The 20659-nt window shown below is 41.0% G+C and overlaps 2 protein-coding genes across 10 annotated transcripts in view; one reads left to right on the forward strand and one right to left on the reverse strand.

Moving 5' to 3' along the window:
• BCAR3 (BCAR3 adaptor protein, NSP family member) overlaps window positions 1–14424 on the forward strand; it is a 91560-nt gene extending 77136 nt beyond the window's left edge. For 4 of the 5 annotated variants that reach the window (XM_087960671.1, XM_026671827.2, XM_087960672.1 and 1 more), the window contains 5 exons: window positions 5049–5164; window positions 8658–8829; window positions 9216–9327; window positions 12305–12517; window positions 13531–14424. In XM_087960671.1, coding sequence (XP_087816797.1) covers window positions 5049–5164; window positions 8658–8829; window positions 9216–9327; window positions 12305–12517; window positions 13531–13718 — 801 coding nt within the window. In that variant the 3' untranslated portion in view covers window positions 13719–14424. Of the gene's footprint in view, window positions 1–5048; window positions 5169–8657; window positions 8830–9215; window positions 9328–12304; window positions 12518–13530 lie in introns of those variants that run through there. The other variant, XM_087960673.1, reaches the window with a different exon arrangement.
• A 2358-nt stretch (window positions 14425–16782) lies between these two features.
• Window positions 16783–20659, reverse strand: part of FNBP1L (formin binding protein 1 like) — a 65988-nt gene continuing 62111 nt past the window's right edge. For 3 of the 5 annotated variants that reach the window (XM_087960677.1, XM_087960675.1, XM_087960678.1), the window contains one exon: window positions 16783–20496. In XM_087960677.1, coding sequence (XP_087816803.1) covers window positions 20318–20496 — 179 coding nt within the window. In that variant the 3' untranslated portion in view covers window positions 16783–20317. The remainder of the gene's footprint in view (window positions 20497–20659) is intronic. The other 2 variants (XM_087960679.1, XM_087960676.1) reach the window with 1 other exon arrangement.

Genomic DNA, 20659 nt, shown 5'->3' on the forward strand with positions numbered 1-20659 from the left:
ACACAACCAGTTAAAACATAAAACTTTAAAAATAAGGGTGACCTGGCACCAGCCCGTGTTAACGTGCCACCTAATCTTCTCCCAATGCTTGTGGGGAAAGCCTTACAGGAAACTAAAAGAATCAATTTTGTAATGAATGCCACACTGATTAACTATTTTGATTTGGCAGTATTTCTAGCCTCCCCAGATTCAGATAAGCATAAAGAAGATCAAAAATGAAAGTACAATATAAAGCCTCAATATAACTGTTAAAATATCATCACTTGAAGATTCTCAAGCACAGCTCATAGACAGGGTAGGCTTAAAAAGCAAACAATAATCAGGGAAAATCATTATCTTCTAAAAAAAAAGCACAGTTCCTTTCTTTGGGGAATTGAAAGAGCCTTTAAGTTTGCAAAAGGGAAATTGGAAACCAATCCAGAATTAAAGTCAAAACACAACCACCTTTATTGTAGTTGGGGTGAGAACGTGTGGCAAGATGTAGGAAGTCTGAGTGACGGCAGACTAAAGAAATCCAGAAAGCTAACTATTAAAAAAAAACACAACCTTGATTTTCAAGGATCCAGTGTGTTTTGGTGTGCTGGATTCTTTGTCAGTGTTGAAACCAGTATTTTAGGGAGAAATGAGTGTGCTTGACCCAAACAGGAGTTATCTGATTCACTGTGCCTTAATAAACATCTTTAAAGCACATCTGTTGATGCTTACTCCCTGCTTTCTCCTTGCATTTAGCAATGCAGTAAATGTGTTTTGCTGTTTTCTCTTAAGTGAATTCTGACATAAGTTACTCTTCTCCTGAATAATTAACCTTTCAGTTTGATCTTTATAAGCTTTGCCTGACCTCTGCTTTTCCTCCATCATAGAATAAATTTGTGTAATCATCCAATTGGTTAATTGTTCAATTTGTATCCCTCCTGCCACAATGCAAGTGTCAGTGTAAATAGAGCACCGCAGTGGTACCCCATCGAAGTATTGATGCCATCCAGATGGGCTTAATTTTGGAAAACTCCTGCAACATGTGCCTTGAGAACAGCTTTCTCAAGCTGGTGTCCTCCAGAAGTCTTGAACTGCAATTGCCATTATCTCCGGTCAGCAAAGCTAAGGAGAAGGCGGCTTGTTTTATCTATGACCTGAGACTGTTTCCTAGGTCATTCTGACAGCTGTGAGACACATACACCTCTGGGACAAGATTGGTTCAAGGATTTTAAGCCCCTTTAGTGAATCTTCAAGTTGGTGCCCTCTTTTAGGCATCCCATCATTTATACACATTTACCTACCAGTATATTTTAGTGAAAATATTCCATTCAGGCCTGGAAAATGCTTGTAAATGGAGAGCGACATTTTTGAACGGGAGGATAGTGCATTGCATTATTGCATTATGTATAATTCAGATGAAGGGGGTTGAAGGGTAGTCAAAAGACTACCTTGAGGACAATCAGAGAATGATAAATGGGGAAAGAAAGGGCAGAAGTTCCAAAGGAAAACATCAGAAGAAAGCTTAAGAAAAGTTAATCAATTTGTAAAAGACTTTTATTCTCTCAAATGTCGCATAATTATACATATCCAAATGAAGAGATAAAACAATAATATTATAGATGCAGATAGTGAAGATTTTAAATGAAGAAGCTAAAAACTGATTGGGAAAGAATTAATTGAAGCCCACAAGACTGGAAGAGTTGATGGCTCAAGAGAGATCTCATATGATAATCACAGGTCTGGAACTTGAGGCAAGCTGCTCTTGGGGCAAACGTGAAATGAAACTTTTAGTCTAGAATTACTGTGCCTCATTAACTGAATTTTACTGAGCTCTGGATGATCTTTTTTGTCTTATAACCTCTCTTTTTCCATCATCTTTCCCCCTCTTCCCCCCAACCTCGAGGCAGTTGATGCTCAAAACTATAAAAGTTTTAAAAGCATGCATTCCAAGAAGGTATCCTTCGTTCCATCGCACGTTTTAAATTTAGCATTTTTGTAATGATTGGCAGAGAGTGCTTTTCGATTAGGAAATAGATGGTGTGCAATTGTCCAGAGTGTTTTAAATTGTAATTTTCTCCTATCCCAAAGGCAGCATTTTGTCAGCTGCACTAGGTAAACCAGACTGTGGAAACAACTGCACAGAATGTTCAGACTCCTTTTATTGAGATTGGCCATAATAACAGAATTTTGCAGGCCTGATTGAGCTATTATATTGCCTCTTCCTTCCCCCTCTCTCTCCTCCCCCTCTCCCTTATAGGTCAGTGAATTGGGAAAATGTCTGTGTGAGCTCCTTCCAAATGTTATGTGAATGTTCTGGGTTTAAAATGATTTAGCTGTTGTTGCCTTGGCATATTACCATCAAGTTCATCTTGCTACCTTTATACATATTTCCTCCTATCATTCATTGCTTTTCTCAGAAAAGCTGCTGGGAGCAGAAGGACAACTCAGGCTCTAAAACATTAGTGAACCAGAAGAGCAACAACCAATCCCTCAGTAGTACATATCAATATTTGGGTATATGTTCTGTAACCCCAGGTCGGGGCAGTGAGTTTTGTAATGGGGAGGCTTACTGTATCTGCTACTCTTTCTCTCCAACACTTTTTCTTGGAAGACTGAGGCTAAGGGAAAAAGATCAATTGGTTGGTATCTAACCCCCCCCCCCTCTCCCCCCCCCTCCCCCCCCCCCCGGTGACTTCCCGAACGACTTTCAGGCCGGCCCCCCCCCCGCCCGGTGAGCTTTCCCCAGCACGAAAGTGCCGAGATCCCGCTGGACCCCTGGTGTAGATGATTCACATGCCACAACTGAGATTGCCTGCAGTTAGTTTAACTTGTGCATGCCTTCTGTCAGTTTGGAGTCAAATTTAACCACCATCCCCCCAGGAATTAATTCATTAGCTTATTTAAACGCTAGTTTGGGGGTTTCTACCACAAACTATTCTTTTTCCTTCCTGAAGCATTGACCCAGTTGAGCATACTAGTGATAACAGAATGATTATTTGGGGAGGGGGAAGTGTTCACCCCCAAGTGATGGAGGGAGAAGCTTTTCTCCTTAAGTATCAACTTATGGGAAGTGGGGAGGACACAGCTGTTGAGTTCAATAGGTCATTGGGTAGAAAAGGTGATAGGCAGGGGAGCTGGACCATAGGCCTCTGGCAGGAGCAAGCAAGAAGGTTAAAGGTGCATTTATGCCTGCTAATGCAGGGTTGACAAATCCCAGCTCATATTTGAGGTACCTGCAGGAAGTGTCAAGATGTGGGTTGAGCTTGTGTGATCAAAGCTCTACCCCCTTTGTGTCTGTGTGTGGAGGGCAGCGGGGATGGCTTTGAAGACGGGAGGAAGAACTATTATCAAGGCAATGGGTCAGATAAGCCCGGCTTAAGCCTGGGCCAAGAAACTTGAGAGAACATCTCAGACAAGCCTCTCTCCGATTCAAAATAGGTTGTAGTCTGATCTGTCTTTTTTGTGAGCACAATGTTGACAAGCATTAAAAAGAGGGGGACTTTCACTTTTTCATATGCACGTGTTGCCCCCCAAATTGGGCTCTTGCTTGGTGTCAAAGCCGAGATAAGTCACCGGACACAAGGTGTGATACAAAATTATGCTTTTATTTTGATACCAAGATATAAGGACCTTGGCTCAAAAGCTAACCAAGGGCCCCAATTACAATCTTCCAGCAATTTTTATAGTCAAGGGGTGGTTGCATTCAGCCCTTTGCCCTTCCCCTAATAATGCATGCATAACAGATAATATTGATTGGTTCTTTGGATCTGCTCCGACATAGCTAAATGTCGCATCACCTGTGTTTCACCCCAGATCGTGGGTATCTTGCAAAGTGTCCTAGTTTCATGTGGGGTTTTTTTTGTGTGGGGGTGTTTCTTATAAGCAAGCTATTCTTGTCCCTAATATCCTGGCTAGTGGTTTAAGGTACTAACTTCTGCCTCTGCTAAAAAAGACAGTTCCAACTCCTTTCCTATTGCAGAGCAGCTCAAAGTAGCTCCCCCTCCCCCACCTCCTGCAGCCCCCCTCTTTCCGCAGAGAAAAGTAAAAGCAGTTTTAAATCTTTGTCTGAGGCAGCAACCCACCCCCAGCCCCACAACCCCCCCTCCGTTCTGTAGAGAGAGAGAGAAGACAGGAAGGAGCAAGGCTGCTTAAGGCAAAGAAATGAAGACAAGAGAAAATGTTTCCTCAGAATTCATATTCCATTCCATCCCTACCTGGGGTCCTATCTCCACACATGACCCTTCCTCTAATCCCCAGGGCCTGATCTGTACATAAATCCCATCATCTGGTCCTTCACACGCACACCGCCCAACATCCCTGGCCCACGGAAACCAATTCAAACTGTTTGATAATGATGTCACTTCTGTCTGTGAAGAAGACGCTGCTTGAAATGCACCCATTGTCTTCGCTTGTCTTCCTTCTCTCCCACTCAGAATATTTGTCTGCTTTTCCTAAAAGTTTCACTGTTTCAACCCTGGAGTAGACTTGCTGTTACTGTCAGTGAGGGGGTGGACTGTGGGGGAGTGGAGGGGTAGGAAGCAGGAGCCAAGAAGCGAAGGCTGACTAGGACCAAAAGCTGGTTTTGCCAGGCCCATGTCCTTTTTAAAATTCTACATTGTACAGAAAGCGGCAAAAGGAGTCGTTTAAAAGGGCGTGCATAAGCGCACCAACGTGCCTACCGTCCCTGTCCTATTGTTTCTCTTATTCTTTTATTTTTCTTATATGTACCCATTTCATGTATTCACAACTATGTATACATTTATACTTATTATCTTGTAAACAATTGGCAAATCAAATAAATAAATAAAATAAATAAAAAAATAAAAATGCTTAGGAAGGTCTTCCAGCAGAGGGGATAAAACTGCAGCTGAAGAGATGCATCAATAGTAACTCCTTTGGGGAAGGACCTTGGAGGCTTTCCACCAACAGTGTGTGTGTGGGGGGGGTCCCCTCACAGAAAAGGCTTGCTGGGCTATGCAGAGCGCCTGGGATCCCTTCCCCTCAAATGCGGGTTAATGTCCGGGCCGCCTTGATTCCACTCGGCTTTCTTTTGTTTGCACATTTGCCTGTGTCAGGTTGCTAGGATACTCGAGGTCTCTGAAGAGACGAGGAGGATCATGGGAGTGAAATCAGGCTTGGAACTGATTACCTTACCCTACGGACACCAACTGCGCCTGGATCTAATTGAAAGGTGAGCCCACCGCCGTCGCGTTTCTCTCTCAAAGGAGGTTTTTCTGGGCTTTCTTCGAGGTCCACAATCACAAAACCAGCCAAGTGGGCAGTTCCCAGGTGGGTAGACCCTCCCCATATGTTTCTGAGTACAGTCAGAGCAGGTTCCTTAATGCCCAAGTAACCAGAACTGAAGACTGAAACTGCCCCTGCATCCTATCGGGGTACGCAAAGTCTATCGGGACTTTGGAGTTTGGGAATGAAGGGGGCCCGATGAGGCCCAGATTTATGTAAGGATTTTAAATGGGGTCTTGATAACATAAAAGCCACCCTTCCATTGGGACATTTAATTATAAATACACTTGTTAAGAGAGCCAGTTTAGGGCAGCGGTTAAAGGCATGAGGTTAGAAACTGGGAGGCTGTGAGTTCTAGTCCTCCCTTAGGCACGAAGGCAGCTGGGTGAAGTAGGACCAGTCAGTGTCTTTCAGCCTAGGGAGAAGACCCCTTCTGAAATCTTGCCAAGAAAATTGCAGAGACTAGGCCAGGCAGCCACCAGGAGTCAACGCTTACCTAAAGGCACAACATTTAAAAATTTTACGCTTGTTAAGCAGTAAAAAAAATAATAATGAGAAAGTCTGCATATCAAGACCTGAGGTCTAATAGCTTGTATTGTACAGATCTCTTATGTAATCCTGCAGATCAAGAAATAGACTGTTTTGAAAAGCCCAAGGATTGCAACCAATCTTTGAAATAAACCTCACCCAATCTTTGAAATTAAAAGTAAAATGCTGCAAGTTTGGAGGCTTTAGCCAAGTTGCCACGGTTTCCTGCTTCCAGCAAGGTAGTCCTTGACTTACAACAGTTTGCTTAGTGACCATTCAACGTTACAATCGCACTGAAAAAGGGGACTTACGACCATGTTTCACACTTAACAACCATTACAGCATCCCCATGCTCATGTGATTTATATTCAGATGCGTGACAACTGACTCTCGTTTATGACAGTTGCAAAATGGGGTCATGAGATCCCATTTTGCGACCTTCTGACAAGCAAAGTCAGTGGGGAAATCAGATTCACTTAACAACCATGTTCCTAATTTAACAACTGCAGTGATTCACTTGACAAATACGGCAAGCAAGGTCGTAAAATGGAGCAGAACTCACTTAACAGATTTCTCAGTTAGCAACATAAATTTTGGGCTCTGGTGTGGTCGTAAGTTGAGGACTACCTGCAGTTATTCTTGCTGTGCCAGAAGTGAACTCACCTTGAGACACCTTGGACCAGTGGCATTACTGTCTTTTCATGTTTAGAAGTGTAGCAACACTTATCAGATGGAGCTTATGGATGCTTTTGCTAGAGACTGTTTAAAGGACAAGGTCTTCCCTAGGACGAAGGCTGTATCCCTCAAGGTTGTTCTTCATCCTGGAAATACAGAAACTGGCATATTTAGGGGGTTTTGTTCACTAGGGGTGGGGTCAGGGCTTCCATAGATGCCAAGATAACAACGCTCAGCCTTTCCCAGGTCATCAGAAAGGCACTAACTGTACAATGTTGGAGCACTGCAGCACCAGGTTGATATATGAGTATATCATGGTAATCACCCTATATTGTGAAAATCCATGGCTATTTTCTGAGAGACTCTAAAGAAACCACTATATGCCAGCAAGCAAGCAGCAGAATGGAAGAGGGTGAGATTGGAGGTTGCCTCTTTTCACTTCCTTCAAGAATAAAAAAAAGATAACAAAAATTCCTCTTTGCGCTCAGTGGCGGAGAACTGTTGAAGTTCAGCTTCGGAACTGTTCTCATATTTACCTAAAGCATAACAGAAGGCCAGAAGGATTTTGGAGCCTTTGGCTGTAAAGCAGGGGTGTCCAACCTTGGTAACGTTAAGCCTGGAGGACTTCAACTCCCAGAATTCCCCAGCCAGCTTTGCTGGCTGGGGAATTCTGGGAGTTGAAGTCCTCCAGGCTTAACGTTACCAAGGTTGGACACCCCTGCTCTAAAGCCTCTAATTTTCTAAACAATTAGACATGAACCACAAAATTCTCCCCCTTATTCTCTGCCCCACCGTGGAAGCACCAATGTGGGGGAAGGAAAGGCTTATGGATGCTTTTGCGTTGGCCAGGAAAGGTTGAACTGATGGCTGCTTTTCACCTTGAGGTCTAACCTCTCCTTGTTCCGAGGTGATATTGTTTCATGGCAGAATTTAATCAGTTACATTCATTTATTCAAATCTTATTAAAATATATGCTGGAAAATTGCACAGGGAAATTTTTTAAGAGTTATCTTAGATCCATGTTTATTCATAGCTGCCATAGATTTATGGCAGGGGTGTCAAACTTCAAGGCCCGCGGGCCACAACTGGCCCACGGAGTGCTTAGATCTAGCCCATGGGACCAACCTGGAAACAGTGAAGGACCAGCTTGCGGTGCCTCTGCCAGTGAAAACGTGGCCCTCCTGAGCTCAGTTTTTGCTTGGCAGAGGGTTGCAGGAGGCCTTCGTACCTGAAAAAACAGACCATATGAGGGCTGCAGGCGGCCTTCCCAAGCTCCGTTTTCGCTGGCAGGGGGTTACAGGAAGCGGTCACAGCCGAAAACGCAGCTTGGGAACCCGTTTTCGCTGACAGAGCACTTGGGCCATCACAGACGCCCCCGATACACCTGACGTCAAGCTGGCCATGCCCAGCCCAGCCCCTGAGATCAAACACAACGCTGATGCGGCCCTCAATGAAATCGAGTTTGACACCCCTGAATGGGGTTTGTATTGGTTATAAGGCAATGAAGACTAATTTGCATTGATTTCTGTGGGTCCCCATAGAGTGATGTGTCCAGCTAGGTGGCAGCACTTACCCAATCTCGGCTGATCTCAAAAAGCGAAGCAGAGGGGAGGATTGGCTAATACTTGGATAGGAAATCAGAAGAAAAGACCACAAATGCTAGCTAGGAAGTTCTGGAGAAGAAAGTGGTAAATCAATTTCACATTGTTGCCCAGAAAACTACAGGAACATAATCATGAAATCAAAGGATCTAAGCCAGAGGTTTCCAAATTTGCAACTTTAAGACTTGTGGATTTCAACTCCCAGAGCTGGCTGGAGAATTCTGGGAGTTGAAGTCCACAAGTCTTAAAGTTGCCAAGTTTGGGGACCCCTGATCTAAACTCAAGTCAACAGTGATTTGGATTTTAAAGGGAATTGAATTTAAATGAAGTTCATTATTTTAATATATTGCAAATATTTACAAAGGTGCACCAATAGCTTGTTTGAGTCTACTATGATACCTGAAGCAGAGGAAGAATACTGTTTGTCATAACTGTATAAATCACAGGTCAATATTCAATACTCAATTTTCAATCAATTGAAAATACTTTTTAAAAAAACATTCAACAATCCTAGAATCGGCAGGCGTGCAATTCTCTGTGCCGGTTGGTTTTAGTTCTTCTCATCAAAATGCTTGAATTCACACGGAGCACAGCATCTTTTGGTAGCCCTGACAACACCCGATTTGTTTTCTCTAGGCATACTACGATGGCAATAGGAATTGCAGTGGATATTCTTGGCTGCACGGGTAATTTAGAAGAGCGTGTTGCAACATTAAACAGGATTATCCAAGTTGCAGTCGAACTAAAAGACTCCATGGGGGATCTGTATGCCTTCTCAGCTATAATGAAAGCTCTGGAAATGCCTCAGGTAAAATGGAAATCTTATACACGGATACTCAGGATCATGAATATTTCTCGAAAGGCCAACAGTATGCAAACAAAATCACCTGTTGCCAAAGTCCATTAGATCTGCCTCTGCAGATCTCCCTGTTCGCTACTCCCAGCTGGCAGCTAAATATTTATTGAAATGAACTGCTGATTTAAGGGAATCAGCAGGAGATTTTTCACACTCCTCTACTGGGCTGTAGAACGACAGCCTGGGAAAAGCCCACCTGAAATCATAAGCAAAAAGCCATCCTAGTTGAGGGGATGGCGGGCTGTAAAAAACTTCCACTGGGCTATGTTCAATGAGATAATATTGTAACACACAGCAGGAAAACATACTTCAGAGCTTCCCTTTTTTGCCCTCTGTAGATCGCGCGGTTGGAGCAAACGTGGACCAGCCTGAGGCACTGTTATACACAAACGGCCATCATGTACGAGAAACAGCTGAAACCTTTCAGCAAACTCTTACATGAAGGAAAAGGTGAGTGTGTGGATATCTAGTTGCATAACATTATTCATTGTTGCTGAGGGACTCCAATTAAGCTTTAAGGGCACATCCATTGTTCCCTTAATGGAAAGTGGATAAAAAAAGTCATATCCTATCAAGGACAGCAAATGGGCAGAATTTATTTGACTTAATTACATCCTACTTTGCCGCCCCTTTTACACAAAAATGGGAAACTTATTTACCCCCCGAGATGTCAAGGGTGGGAAACGCAGCTACTGGTAAATTTAAAAAAAAATTTAGTTTGGGAACCCCCCCCCCTTTCAGGAAAGTTATGTTCACTAACCCAAAAGAAGAAGAGAGACGCGGGGCGGGTCCTCTCCCCTCAGGGCCCCTGAGCGGGAGTCACTACCCCCCCCCAGCCTCCCCCCCGCCCGGCCCCCCCCAAGGGAAGGCGCGCTTTTCCCCCCCCCCCCTTTCCTCCTCTATTTTCTACTTCTCCCCCCCCCCCCCCCCCTCCATTTTACGACTCGGAGCCGGGGTTTTCCACAAGGGCTGAAAAGCTTAATATACATCCTACTTTGCTTTTGTTATTTAGAGATCCTGCAGCCAAAGAATACATGTTCAACTGCTCACATGTAGGTTCTCTGAAAAAAAGCCACCGGTGGATTTTTTAAAAAAACACTCCAAAATAGAGATAGCTTCACATCAGTTCATTTAGTGACCATTCGAAGTTATAACAGTGCTGAAAAAAATGACTTATGACCAGGTGGGGGTGGGATTCAAATTTCTTAACAACCGGCTCTGTGGGTGTGGCCTAATTTGTGGGTGTGGCTTGGTGGTCATGTGACTGGGTGGGCATGGCTTGCTGACCGGGTATGGCTTGGTGGTTATGTGACTGGCTGGGTATGGCTTGTATGTAAATATTATAAATATTTATGTAAATATTGAATTTTTTATTAAAAAAGAGCAACTTTTACCCAAAATCGGACAAAGCAGGCAGGCAGATTGAGTTGCTCACAGAATCAGAGATTCACTCAGAGATCTATCTTTCTGCAATCTGCTACCTGAATCTGCACTGAAAAATAGATGCTTCAGTCCTAAGGAAGGTCCAGCTCTGCTTTTAGAGTAGCTGGAAAGCAAGTAATCCAACTATTTCCTGCTTTCTAGCTAATCTAAATCTCCCCGCACAGCAGAACAGCTGATGCTGGGGGGCGGGGGGGAAGGAAAAATAACAACTTACTAAAAATTAGGCGAAGGCACAACGTAGGCAAGTTAGATGGCACGGATGCCAGGTAAGGAGTGAATGGGCAGGGTGGGATGGGGCCAACCAGGGGCACTATTTACCGGTTCTCTGAACTGCGCAGAATCGTAACAACCGGTTCTATAGAACCAGTCCGACCCGATAGAATCCCACCCCTGCTTAGGACCATTTTTCACACAACTGTTGCAGCATACTCATGGTCATACGATAAAACATTTGGATGCTTCACAGTTGACTCATATTTATCAGAGTTACAGTGTCCCTGGGTTATGTGGTCACCTTTTGCAACCTTCTGACAAAGTCAATGGGGAAGCCAGATTCACTTAATGACCAGTTACTAATTTAACCACTGCAGGGATTCACTTAACAACTGTGGCAAGAAAGGTTGTAAAATGGGGCAAAATTCACTTAGCAACAGAAAGGTTGGGCTCAATTGTAGTCCTAAGTTGAGGACTACCTGTAATTGTCCTAGGCCTCCTGTTTTGTCATAAGAATTAGTTGCATAATGAAGTTCCTGCAGCTCCAATGAAAAATGATCAATGATCAGTTTTCTTGCCAAAGTTAAGGGGGTTTTATGAAAAGAAAACTGAATTAAAAAGGGAACAATATCTGTCTCTATACTTGATTCACACTGCTTATTGGGATACTTAGATGTGTAATGTATGTATGTATTTACATTTCTAATCCAAATAGATGTTTTCTGCAAAATTATTTAAAATGCTAAAATCAGGGGGGAACCCAATAAAAGTACTTTAAAGCAGGAATGTTGTATGTATTTGAAGGTATACTCACAAGAAATAGCACATATAAATATAATAAAGTATATGTAATATATAATGCAAGCACTTAAAACAATTATATATTAATAGGCAATTCCTTAAGTGTATACGGAAACTGAGAAGATTCTCTTAATGCCAACAACTAACTTCATTTGGTAGGAGCACTCAGAATGAGTTCTCTGATGACTGAAGTGCTGGACAGACATGGAGAATTTCTGATCCTAAACCAGCTATGCCTTTACAGACCAGCAGTAGGCCCAGAAATTAGACCTACCTAGCCAAACATTGTAGAGTTAGTCCTTGACTTATGACCACAATTAGAACTGGAACTTTGGTCGCTAAGCAGTGAATCGTTAAAGTGAGTCATCCATGTAACTTGACTCATTTTTATCACCACCATCATTAAGCGAATCACTCCAGTGAATTATACGATTGTTAAGTCAATCCATCTTCCCCAATTGGCTTTGCTCTTCAGAAAACTGGTCAGGAAGGTTGTGGGTTGGGATCATGCGGCCAAGAGATGCTGCAACCATCGTAAATCAAACTAGGTGCCAAGCACTTGAATTGCAATCACATGACCATGGGGCATGGTGCAGTGGTTGTAATTTTGAGGATGGGTCATTTTTTCCCAAGGCCATCACAACTTTGAACCATCATTAAATGAACAGTTGTTGAGACCTGCCTGTAGTTACAGAGGGCTGTGTTACTGTACTGCATTGAAAAACCTACAGGAATGGGTATCTAAAGTTGCAGGTTATAGTCTAGTTCAGGGGTGTCAAACTCCCATCGTCACGGTGATGTCACGTGACATATCAGGACCTTCCCCCCTCCTTTGCTAAACTGGGCGTGGCCAGCATGTGACACTTCTGCTCCGCGAGCCGGGAATTTGACAGCCCTGGTCTAGTTGTAGATCAATTCGTCATAGTCATAGTGCTAACTTGAGGTGCCTTTTCATTTCTTCCTTTTTCAGAGATCACTTGCGTGTCACAAAACGTCGTCACTGTGCCGTTGCTGATGCCTCTGGTTACCCTGCTAGAACGTCAGACGGTGGTCTTTGAGGGAATGGATGTGTGGGAAAACACTGACCAAAGCTGTGATATCATGCTCAAACATTTGGCAACAGCTCGTTTCATAGCACAAAATGCTGAACAGTATAGTGCAAATGCAGAAAGGATCCTTACAGGTAGGGGGGGAAAAGATAATAAGACCTCTTGGTATGGCTCTAAGGTTTTTAGTAGTTAAGCTCATAAAAAGAGACACAAGTAGAATCAAGCCCAAGGCTGTGTAAATGTACTCTTATCCAACAAGGCTGCTTCCACCCTTATTTGTGTGCCCGACAGATGATTGTGTTTCTGGTAATTTAAAGAAGGCAGCTTTACCTGAGTTGACCCCGTGTCCCTTCTCATTCCCTGAACTGTAAACAGGAAGAGCTGGGGTTGGACTGACTTTCAGTGTTGCTTATGAGGAAATGTGTGGCCTTTCTAGGGACTTTGCACGACTCATTTAGCAACTTTAGAACGCATTCCTAGAGACCTTGGAGGAAAGCTGTTTCTAAGATGCTAAAAATGGGTTGGAATGTTTTATTTTTTAAAAAACAGTAAAGCTGGGGTTTAGTTTGGTTGTTCATTTTGTCCTCGGAGGCAAAAATTTAGCCATGTAGGAAAATCAACAAGATGGCTGGGGAATTGGGGGAGTTGGAAATCCACACATCTTCGAGCTGCCAAAATGAATAAATATTGCTGTATAGCCATTATTTGTTGTACATATTCTCTGTATGTTTCAAATGCCGTATTCATTCAACGTGGAGGGAATTTTTTTGCAATTGGCAGATGATTTAGATCAGGGGTTTCCTACTGGGGTGCTCGTACCCCCTGGGTGTGGCGAGATAATATTCCAGGGGGTGCGAAAATTTGGATTTAGAAGTTTCAAAATTATTTATTTTTGCAAGGGGTGCAAGAATATATCAGAAGCGTTCTAGGATGCAGGGTATATAGAAAAGGTTGGGAAACCCCAATTTAGGTCAACTACGGTACTTTTCCCATTGTATTGTCATGTTTTCTCCAGGGAGAACCTACAGCAACCTCAAATCATCTGCTGCAGTCAAAGTGACATGCAGCTGGCTTAAACACGTGCAGCACTTGGTACCAAAGACTGTATTTTATAGTAACATCTGTACATTTCCATTTTCTTCACCAGGTTTTCAGCCAGATGACGCAATGAACGAAATCTTCAAAACAGAATTTCAGATGAGATTGCTCTGGGGCAGCAAAGGAGCACAGGTCAACCAAAATGAAAGATATGAAAAATTCAATCAAATTTTAACTGCACTTTCCCGAAAACTAGAACCTCTTCTTACCAAACAGATTGAACAAAGAAATGCCTGATGGATTCTCAGCTAAAAAGAAATTGGTATACTTACCAAGGAAACACTTTTTTTAAAAGGAAAGCTGTAGTTTATGTTGCTTATTTCTCATTTTCCTAGGGCAAAGACTGCCCCCCTCAAAAAAAAATCCTTTAAAACAAAATACTTCCTTGGGAATATTTGCTGCCTGCCAACTCCCTTCTATGCTGCTAGTGTGATTTTTAAAAAACCCGTTAATTCCCCAATCCCTCCTCCCCCAAAAAACAAGTTTCAAGCCAATCAAAAATCATATAGCAAACACAGCATCTATACCCAATTGAGAAGCAGGACACTGCTTCATGGATTATTATTCTTATTCCGAAGAAACTGCCATAACCCTAGATGGGGTGTGGAAGACATGGTTATACAGTCAAAAAGTTTTTGTAAAGTTCCTCTGACATCAAGCAGAATTTGTAAACTGTATTTATGTACATTTATTTATAAGTTGCTAATAATGATTTGATTTATAAAGGGTTATTTATTTCTTATGATTGTTACCTTTCATGGACATCTCCAGTCCACTCTAAAAAAGTGATTTTAGGACTTATATCCAATAATGTTATTAACAGTCTGTTTTGTAAACATAAAGTTAAAGAAATGGCTCTTTAGGAGGTATCAGTTGTATGATATCCCTTAAATAGATATGGAAATTTTTATAATAGCTGTGAATTAAAGAGTAACACTTGAAATATTTTATGCCTTATTTTTTTTTTTTATGCCTTGTTATATTGTCAATGAAACACAAAATGACTTGTTTTGGGGACTCAACACATCAACTATATCAATGTCCACTTTCACACTGTTTAAGGTAGTAGCAAGACTCCATGCTTCCCTTTTTTTGCTGCTGCCATATTGCTTCTTAACTTTGGAATGGCATTGATAAAATTTACTTCCTCTCAAACGTAAGTCGCCTATTCCCATAATAGCTTAGGGTGGCCTATTTTAAACACAACTGCAATTAAAAGCGGTTAAAACAATAGTATTAAAACACCAGAATTGTGAATGGTAAAAGCAGATCAAAAAGTATGGCAAATCTATGCGTGGTGTGTGTATGTGCACACATATATAGATTTGCCACTTTCATGTTTGCCATCCAAAACTGAAGGGAGAGCATGGTACAGTCTTGGACAAGAGTGAAAGCTTTTCTATGGATGGGCATTTCTGGTTGTGTGAAATAGTAGGCAGCAATGACTAGCATATATTTTTGCTGATGAGAGGAAGGCCAGAACTTTCCATAAACAACTCTGTTGGACATAGTTTTCAGAGTGTCCAATATTTACAGTCAATTTTATGTTCTACTCACTCACTTATTATATTCACATTACAAATTCAACTCTTTTCAATGCTTTCCATTGTCCATGACTTTTTCCAACATCATCAACAAAATTTTGAATTGTGGACCTGTAAAATTGAAGCCTCTTGATGGCATTTATCCATATTGCTTATCAATTGTGTTTTCTATGAAGTTACTTTAAACGTCATCAGGTATCTTGGTTTAATAGACACAGATCCAAATATTTTCACATCCTGCAACTTGGTGGAAACTTTTGCTTTCCAGTGACTGATTCTTCCCATACTACTTCATATGGATTTTTTTAAAATCAAAAGGCTTTAAAATATCTGTATGTCTTCCACCATTGCAGATTTTTAAAAAAACAATTCTCAAGTGAAGGAATTAGAGAGGCCTGTTTCACTGCTAGTTTTTACAAGCAGTAATGGGTTAAGTGGCTATAATACTTGTATAAATTTCACCAGGTGAAATTGTGGTAATGTTGCACTACCAAACTTGTATCTTACTGTTCACCGTGAGCTAAATTAGCTTTTTTTTAAACCTTTCATGATGGATATAATTTAAAAACATATTTTTTTCTTAGTTCTAATTATAAAGACGTTTGATTTTAACCAGTAATACAATTTACTGTCTAACCCAATTAAGGTCCTACTCTGAGAGAAGAAAAAAAGACATAATCTCTTTCTTTCTCTCTCTCCTAATCAAATATCCAACAACGACTTAAGGAAAAAGAAGACATCTATCTTCCTCCTCTTTGTACTCTGGAAGTCATGGTAAGCATGACATGAATCCTAAGACAGAGGAAACAAGCAAACTTAATAAAAGGCGTTTAAATCCACCATGGCCTGATCAGTCAACTGGAAAATGTGAAGCTTTTATTTTAATAAAGCTAGTAAGGCAGACCCGATAGCAGACCTTTTAGGACTGCTTTTGAAATCTATGGCTGATGCTTTCATTATCAGTTCCAAACAGACTTTTCCATCAGCGAGGGCTATCGTACCCTATAGTTTCAGAATCCAAATGAATACACAAATTTTAGAACAATTCTTTAAAAAAAACAAAAAACTTCATGAGCTGAACATGAACGATCCAGCTGGGATTAAGAAGGCAAGAGAAAACTTGAGAGGGGGAAAAAAGGAGAAGAAAATGGAAGAACCATTTCCTTTTCATAGTAGTCCTGAAATCTGAGACCCACCATGCTACAACTATGTAGGTCAGGACAAAAAAAATAAATATCTAGGAATTTTGGAATCCTCCCCAAAGCTACTGTTTGCATGTGTGCAGTTCTACCAGAAGCCGCACTGAAGTGTATTGTTTCAGCCTCTTCAACTTTTCTCTGGCAGGCATTTGCATTGTGCAGGAAATACTGCACTCCTTATTTGTTTGTGGAGGCCAAATATAAGTACAATTCTTTGTGGCATCATTGTTTAAACATGCCAAAAGTGCTGCTGTTTCTAAGTGTTCGTGTAATTAGTAAGCTTTAGTGTAAATCCCAATCTGGATCTGTCTGCCTCTTTGGCAAATTAGGTGGAGTATAAAGTGCACTGAAAGTCACCTGAGAAACCTTGTAAAGAATTTAAGTAATCCCAAGGAATAATTCTGGATTGGAGGACTAACATAGAGGAAAACATGGATAGATATATCTTTCTGGTGCAACTTTTCCTTCCCTTCACCACCCGAGCATATTTATGACAAATTAAGCAAGACAAAAGCCGCCTATGACTTGCCTGCAACAGAAGACAAAGAAAGGATCGGGGCCATGAAAAGATTGTTTAATTCCATGAAAATATTTTGAAGAGCACGACTATTATTTAACAAAGCATTTAAACATTTAAAAAATCAACACGTGCACAAAAGATTAAAAATTACTGAAAAGTTATGACTCAGACAATTAACTCTCAACATTTCAAAATAATTTTAGCCAACTGTGCAAGTACAAAGATTTTTTTCCTCCCCTTTACATTTCACTACCCTCATAAAGGATGCTTTATACCACAGGAAGAAAAAGATCCTCCTGAGGAAACAAATCCTGCCTTACAAAAACAGTAGCACAAAAGAACTATTAGTCCTTTACTGGAAGTGTTAAAAGCAGCTCAAACTGGCTGTTAAGCTAAATCCATAGGGTTCTTGGCTGGAAGAGTGAGAACCTAATCATTGTCTTTCATCTGGAACTTTAAAATGAAAAGCCAGCATTAAACAAACAACTATTCCATGTAGTTTGGTCAGTAATGGCATACGGTCACATTATTATAAATAACCCTGTTTACAATATCCCAAAACTCTAACCTTTAGTGTTTTATCACCCTCAATGTAAATACACTAAATCATCTGTGTAATAGTGGCACACTTAATAGTAAAAAGGAAGAAATTTCCACACAAGAGTCACACAGATTTAGTTTTACTGATAGTACAACTGCTAGTAACACTGAAAAAACTTCTAAAGGAATCCAGCATTGCCGTGTCCAAATATTGCTTTGATTCCCACCTTTAGAAAAGCAGGATTTTAAATATTACCACAAACAGCAGAAAGCTGGTTTATGAAGCTTAATTTAACTGTTCCTTTGCCCCTCCCATCCCTTCCCATATACTAAGATTATCCTATTTTGCTTAGATTCAATGGTTTCGTTAACATAATTCACAAATGGCAGACAAATAACATGAGCAATGACAGGGTGCTGCAGACAACTATATTTACATGTATAAATGTGTCCCAATCGCAATGTTTACAAATAAAAGTGCACATAGATCATTACAAAGTATCACTCCAATTTTTAACTGGTCCTTACAATAAAGCATACTTGGAAATAAGACGAGCACTGCAGTTCGTTTAAAAACTGGTGTCTTCTCCCATCCCCAACTAAAAAAAATAGGCAATTAAAAAAAGGCTCCCATAAAAATCCTATTAAAAACATTCATTGGACGTAAAAAAAAAAAATCGATACATGTACTTTTGTTTTCCAATGTGTCACGTTCACAATGCACCTTGAGTTGTGGAATGGTAGAGATCGAGAAAACATCTACCATTGGCTACCAACAGCTGCAGAACTGTAGAAAGATTGAGGTCATACAGAGCTGAGACCCAATAGCCCTTGGCGGGATACTGAAGTGGTATTGTTGGCAATCAACAGATTTAGGCACTCGAGAGTTTAAGGCAGCATCTGAATGACAAGCACTTGATTTCTGAAAAGAGTTGGTTGTCTTACAGCGGCAAATCTGTGCTCTTTATTATCTTAGGATTTCAGTGCTCATGAGAAAGTATTGAGGTGCTGAGGGTAGGCTGGAATGGCCTAGTGCTGAGATGTATTCCATTCCCAAAGCAGAATGAATGTTACTTTCACAGCCGGTGTAACGTCAAAGAACTGGAATGGTCACAATGAAGAAGATAAAACAAACAAACAAATTACAGTGACATAAACGGGTAGGGAAATAAAAACTTTAGTACTGGAGGTTGCTACAAATGCAGGAGACGAGGAAGAGCTATGGAAGTACAAAACATTAGGCGAACATGCCTGACACGCATCTAGACATGCAGGAAAAGGTTAGGGCGAGCATGGAAGTGGCACAGGCAGAAGACTGTCAATGACAAGATTTCGACTGAACGCCGATTTTGAAAATGGATATGGAAAAGGAAGCAGCTGAAACAGCCAATATAAAATGCAAGTGGTAAACAGTTAGCATTTCAGAACTTCAAACTATGGAGAGGATATGTTTTCAAACTGGGGTGTTTGGTTCTGTTGGGATGGAGCTTTAGAGCTTACCACAATTTTGAACACACAAGAGAAATGCTAACATTGTTAGTGAGAAACATATGCCTACATGCTTTCATGCAACTGGCTTTCTCCCCATCTTGTTGGGCCTAACACCCTCCCCCCCAAAAGCAGCTGCATGTAACCTCCTTCAACATGTCGCCCATTTTCTCAGATACCCGCTTCAGGAACCTGCAATCCGAGAGGAAAAGAAGAACAGAACAGGATTACCAGGGGCCATTCAATAAAAGAGAAGCACAGTCATTTTTTTCCCCTTTATAAACATCCACCTCAGATTATTACGATTATACTAGATAATGGCTCAGATCCTTTGCAAAAGCTCTGCAAGTCACACTTTCTGGGTAGACATTCACTCAGTAGAAAATTAGTGCAATTTAACTTCCAAATGGTCCCTAGCATCCAAGTGAAAACACACAAGTATAAAAGCCCAAGTAATACAAGTTAGAACACTCCAAGTCTAATCATCTGATACCACAGATAAACATCCTCATAAAATAACCCGTTGCCGGCATGAAAACTTCTCCACATGCGAAGACTTTTATCTGTTCATTTCTAACAAAAGGAAGTGATCTGCATTTATTCCTATAGGCACTTTCTATTGGGATGAATGGAACCAAGTTTACTTTTAAGTTTTACTTTTACAAGTCCTGCAGGAAGCAGTTGTAACTATTCTGCGCTTTTTGAACAAAACAATGAACAAGAATCAGAATCAGAAATGTGTCAAGTGTTGGCATGAGAGGCAGGGACTGTTTGGTTGTGTATACAAAAATGTATATACACGTATATATAAAACGTGTATACAAAAATCCAAAATATGAGCAAAAGAGCAAAAAAGGAGCCAATCAGCAAGCTATGTGGCTGCTATAGCACTTGTATCGTTTTTAAGAATCTTAGATTTGATTTTGAAAGGAAAAGCTGCAAAAGTACTTACAGAATAGGAATGTTTGTAAGCCTACATCGCAACTCCCTAGGTTCCATTACATGCAGGAAATGGCATGCAAGTGAAAGTTTTCCTTGGTTGCTGCATGACTTTACACATTGCATTAGCCTGCAGGCTGTTCTTATAAAATGTGTGCAGGGCATCAATGGGCAGAGGGCAATGAGAAGTAGAGTTGCTGTTCAGAAAATAAAAGTTAAAAGCCGGTCTTCATTTTGGAACAAGCTCTGGTTCAAGAAAAATCATCGATTGCCCAGAGATGGTATACTCTCATGAAACTATTTGTTCTAAAAAGACGCTCTTTTAAAAGGAAGCAATAAGCTTTATAAGAATAATATTAAAAGAATGAAAACCAATAAAATACTGTACTGAAAAAGAGGACGCACAAGTACATTAAGCAAAGATGGCACTCAGAACAATCTAAAAACGCAGACATTTTCCAGTTTCAAAACTGAACTCTTAAGTTTGGGCTCCTGTGGTCAATCACATATTGAAAGGATTCATAAACGGTTTTGGACTTTTTCCATCCAATTATGTGCTTCAGTATTCATTAAGCAATGTTCATGGACAAGATGATGGACTGGAGATTAGATATAGGTTACTGCACCTTTACTGTTTTTTTCTAGAGTTACATCTATGTAGGTAGTTGGCACATATCCTTCTTCTCCATTCTGCCTCCGAGCTCTTGTCCATCCATCGCCTTTATCTTCCTCTATAATATACAAAACCTCCCCCTCTTTCATGGCAAGGGTACCTTCATTGTGACCTAGGAGGAAATCAAAACAAAGTGTAGTGTTTAGGGTTTCTTGTTCCTTTGGAGGAGTTAAAGCTGGTCTCTTTCTCAGCCCTCATTTTTCATTCTGGGAAATGGGGATCCTCAGTTCCCTGTAGCGGAACATATGTTTCAAATGTAAGCCAACAGACAAAAA

This window comes from Notechis scutatus, chromosome 3 (genome assembly GCF_049901735.1).
Source record: "Notechis scutatus isolate UNSWTSFEM ecotype Mainland chromosome 3, rNotScu1.2, whole genome shotgun sequence".
Classification (NCBI taxonomy): domain Eukaryota; kingdom Metazoa; phylum Chordata; class Lepidosauria; order Squamata; family Elapidae; genus Notechis; species Notechis scutatus.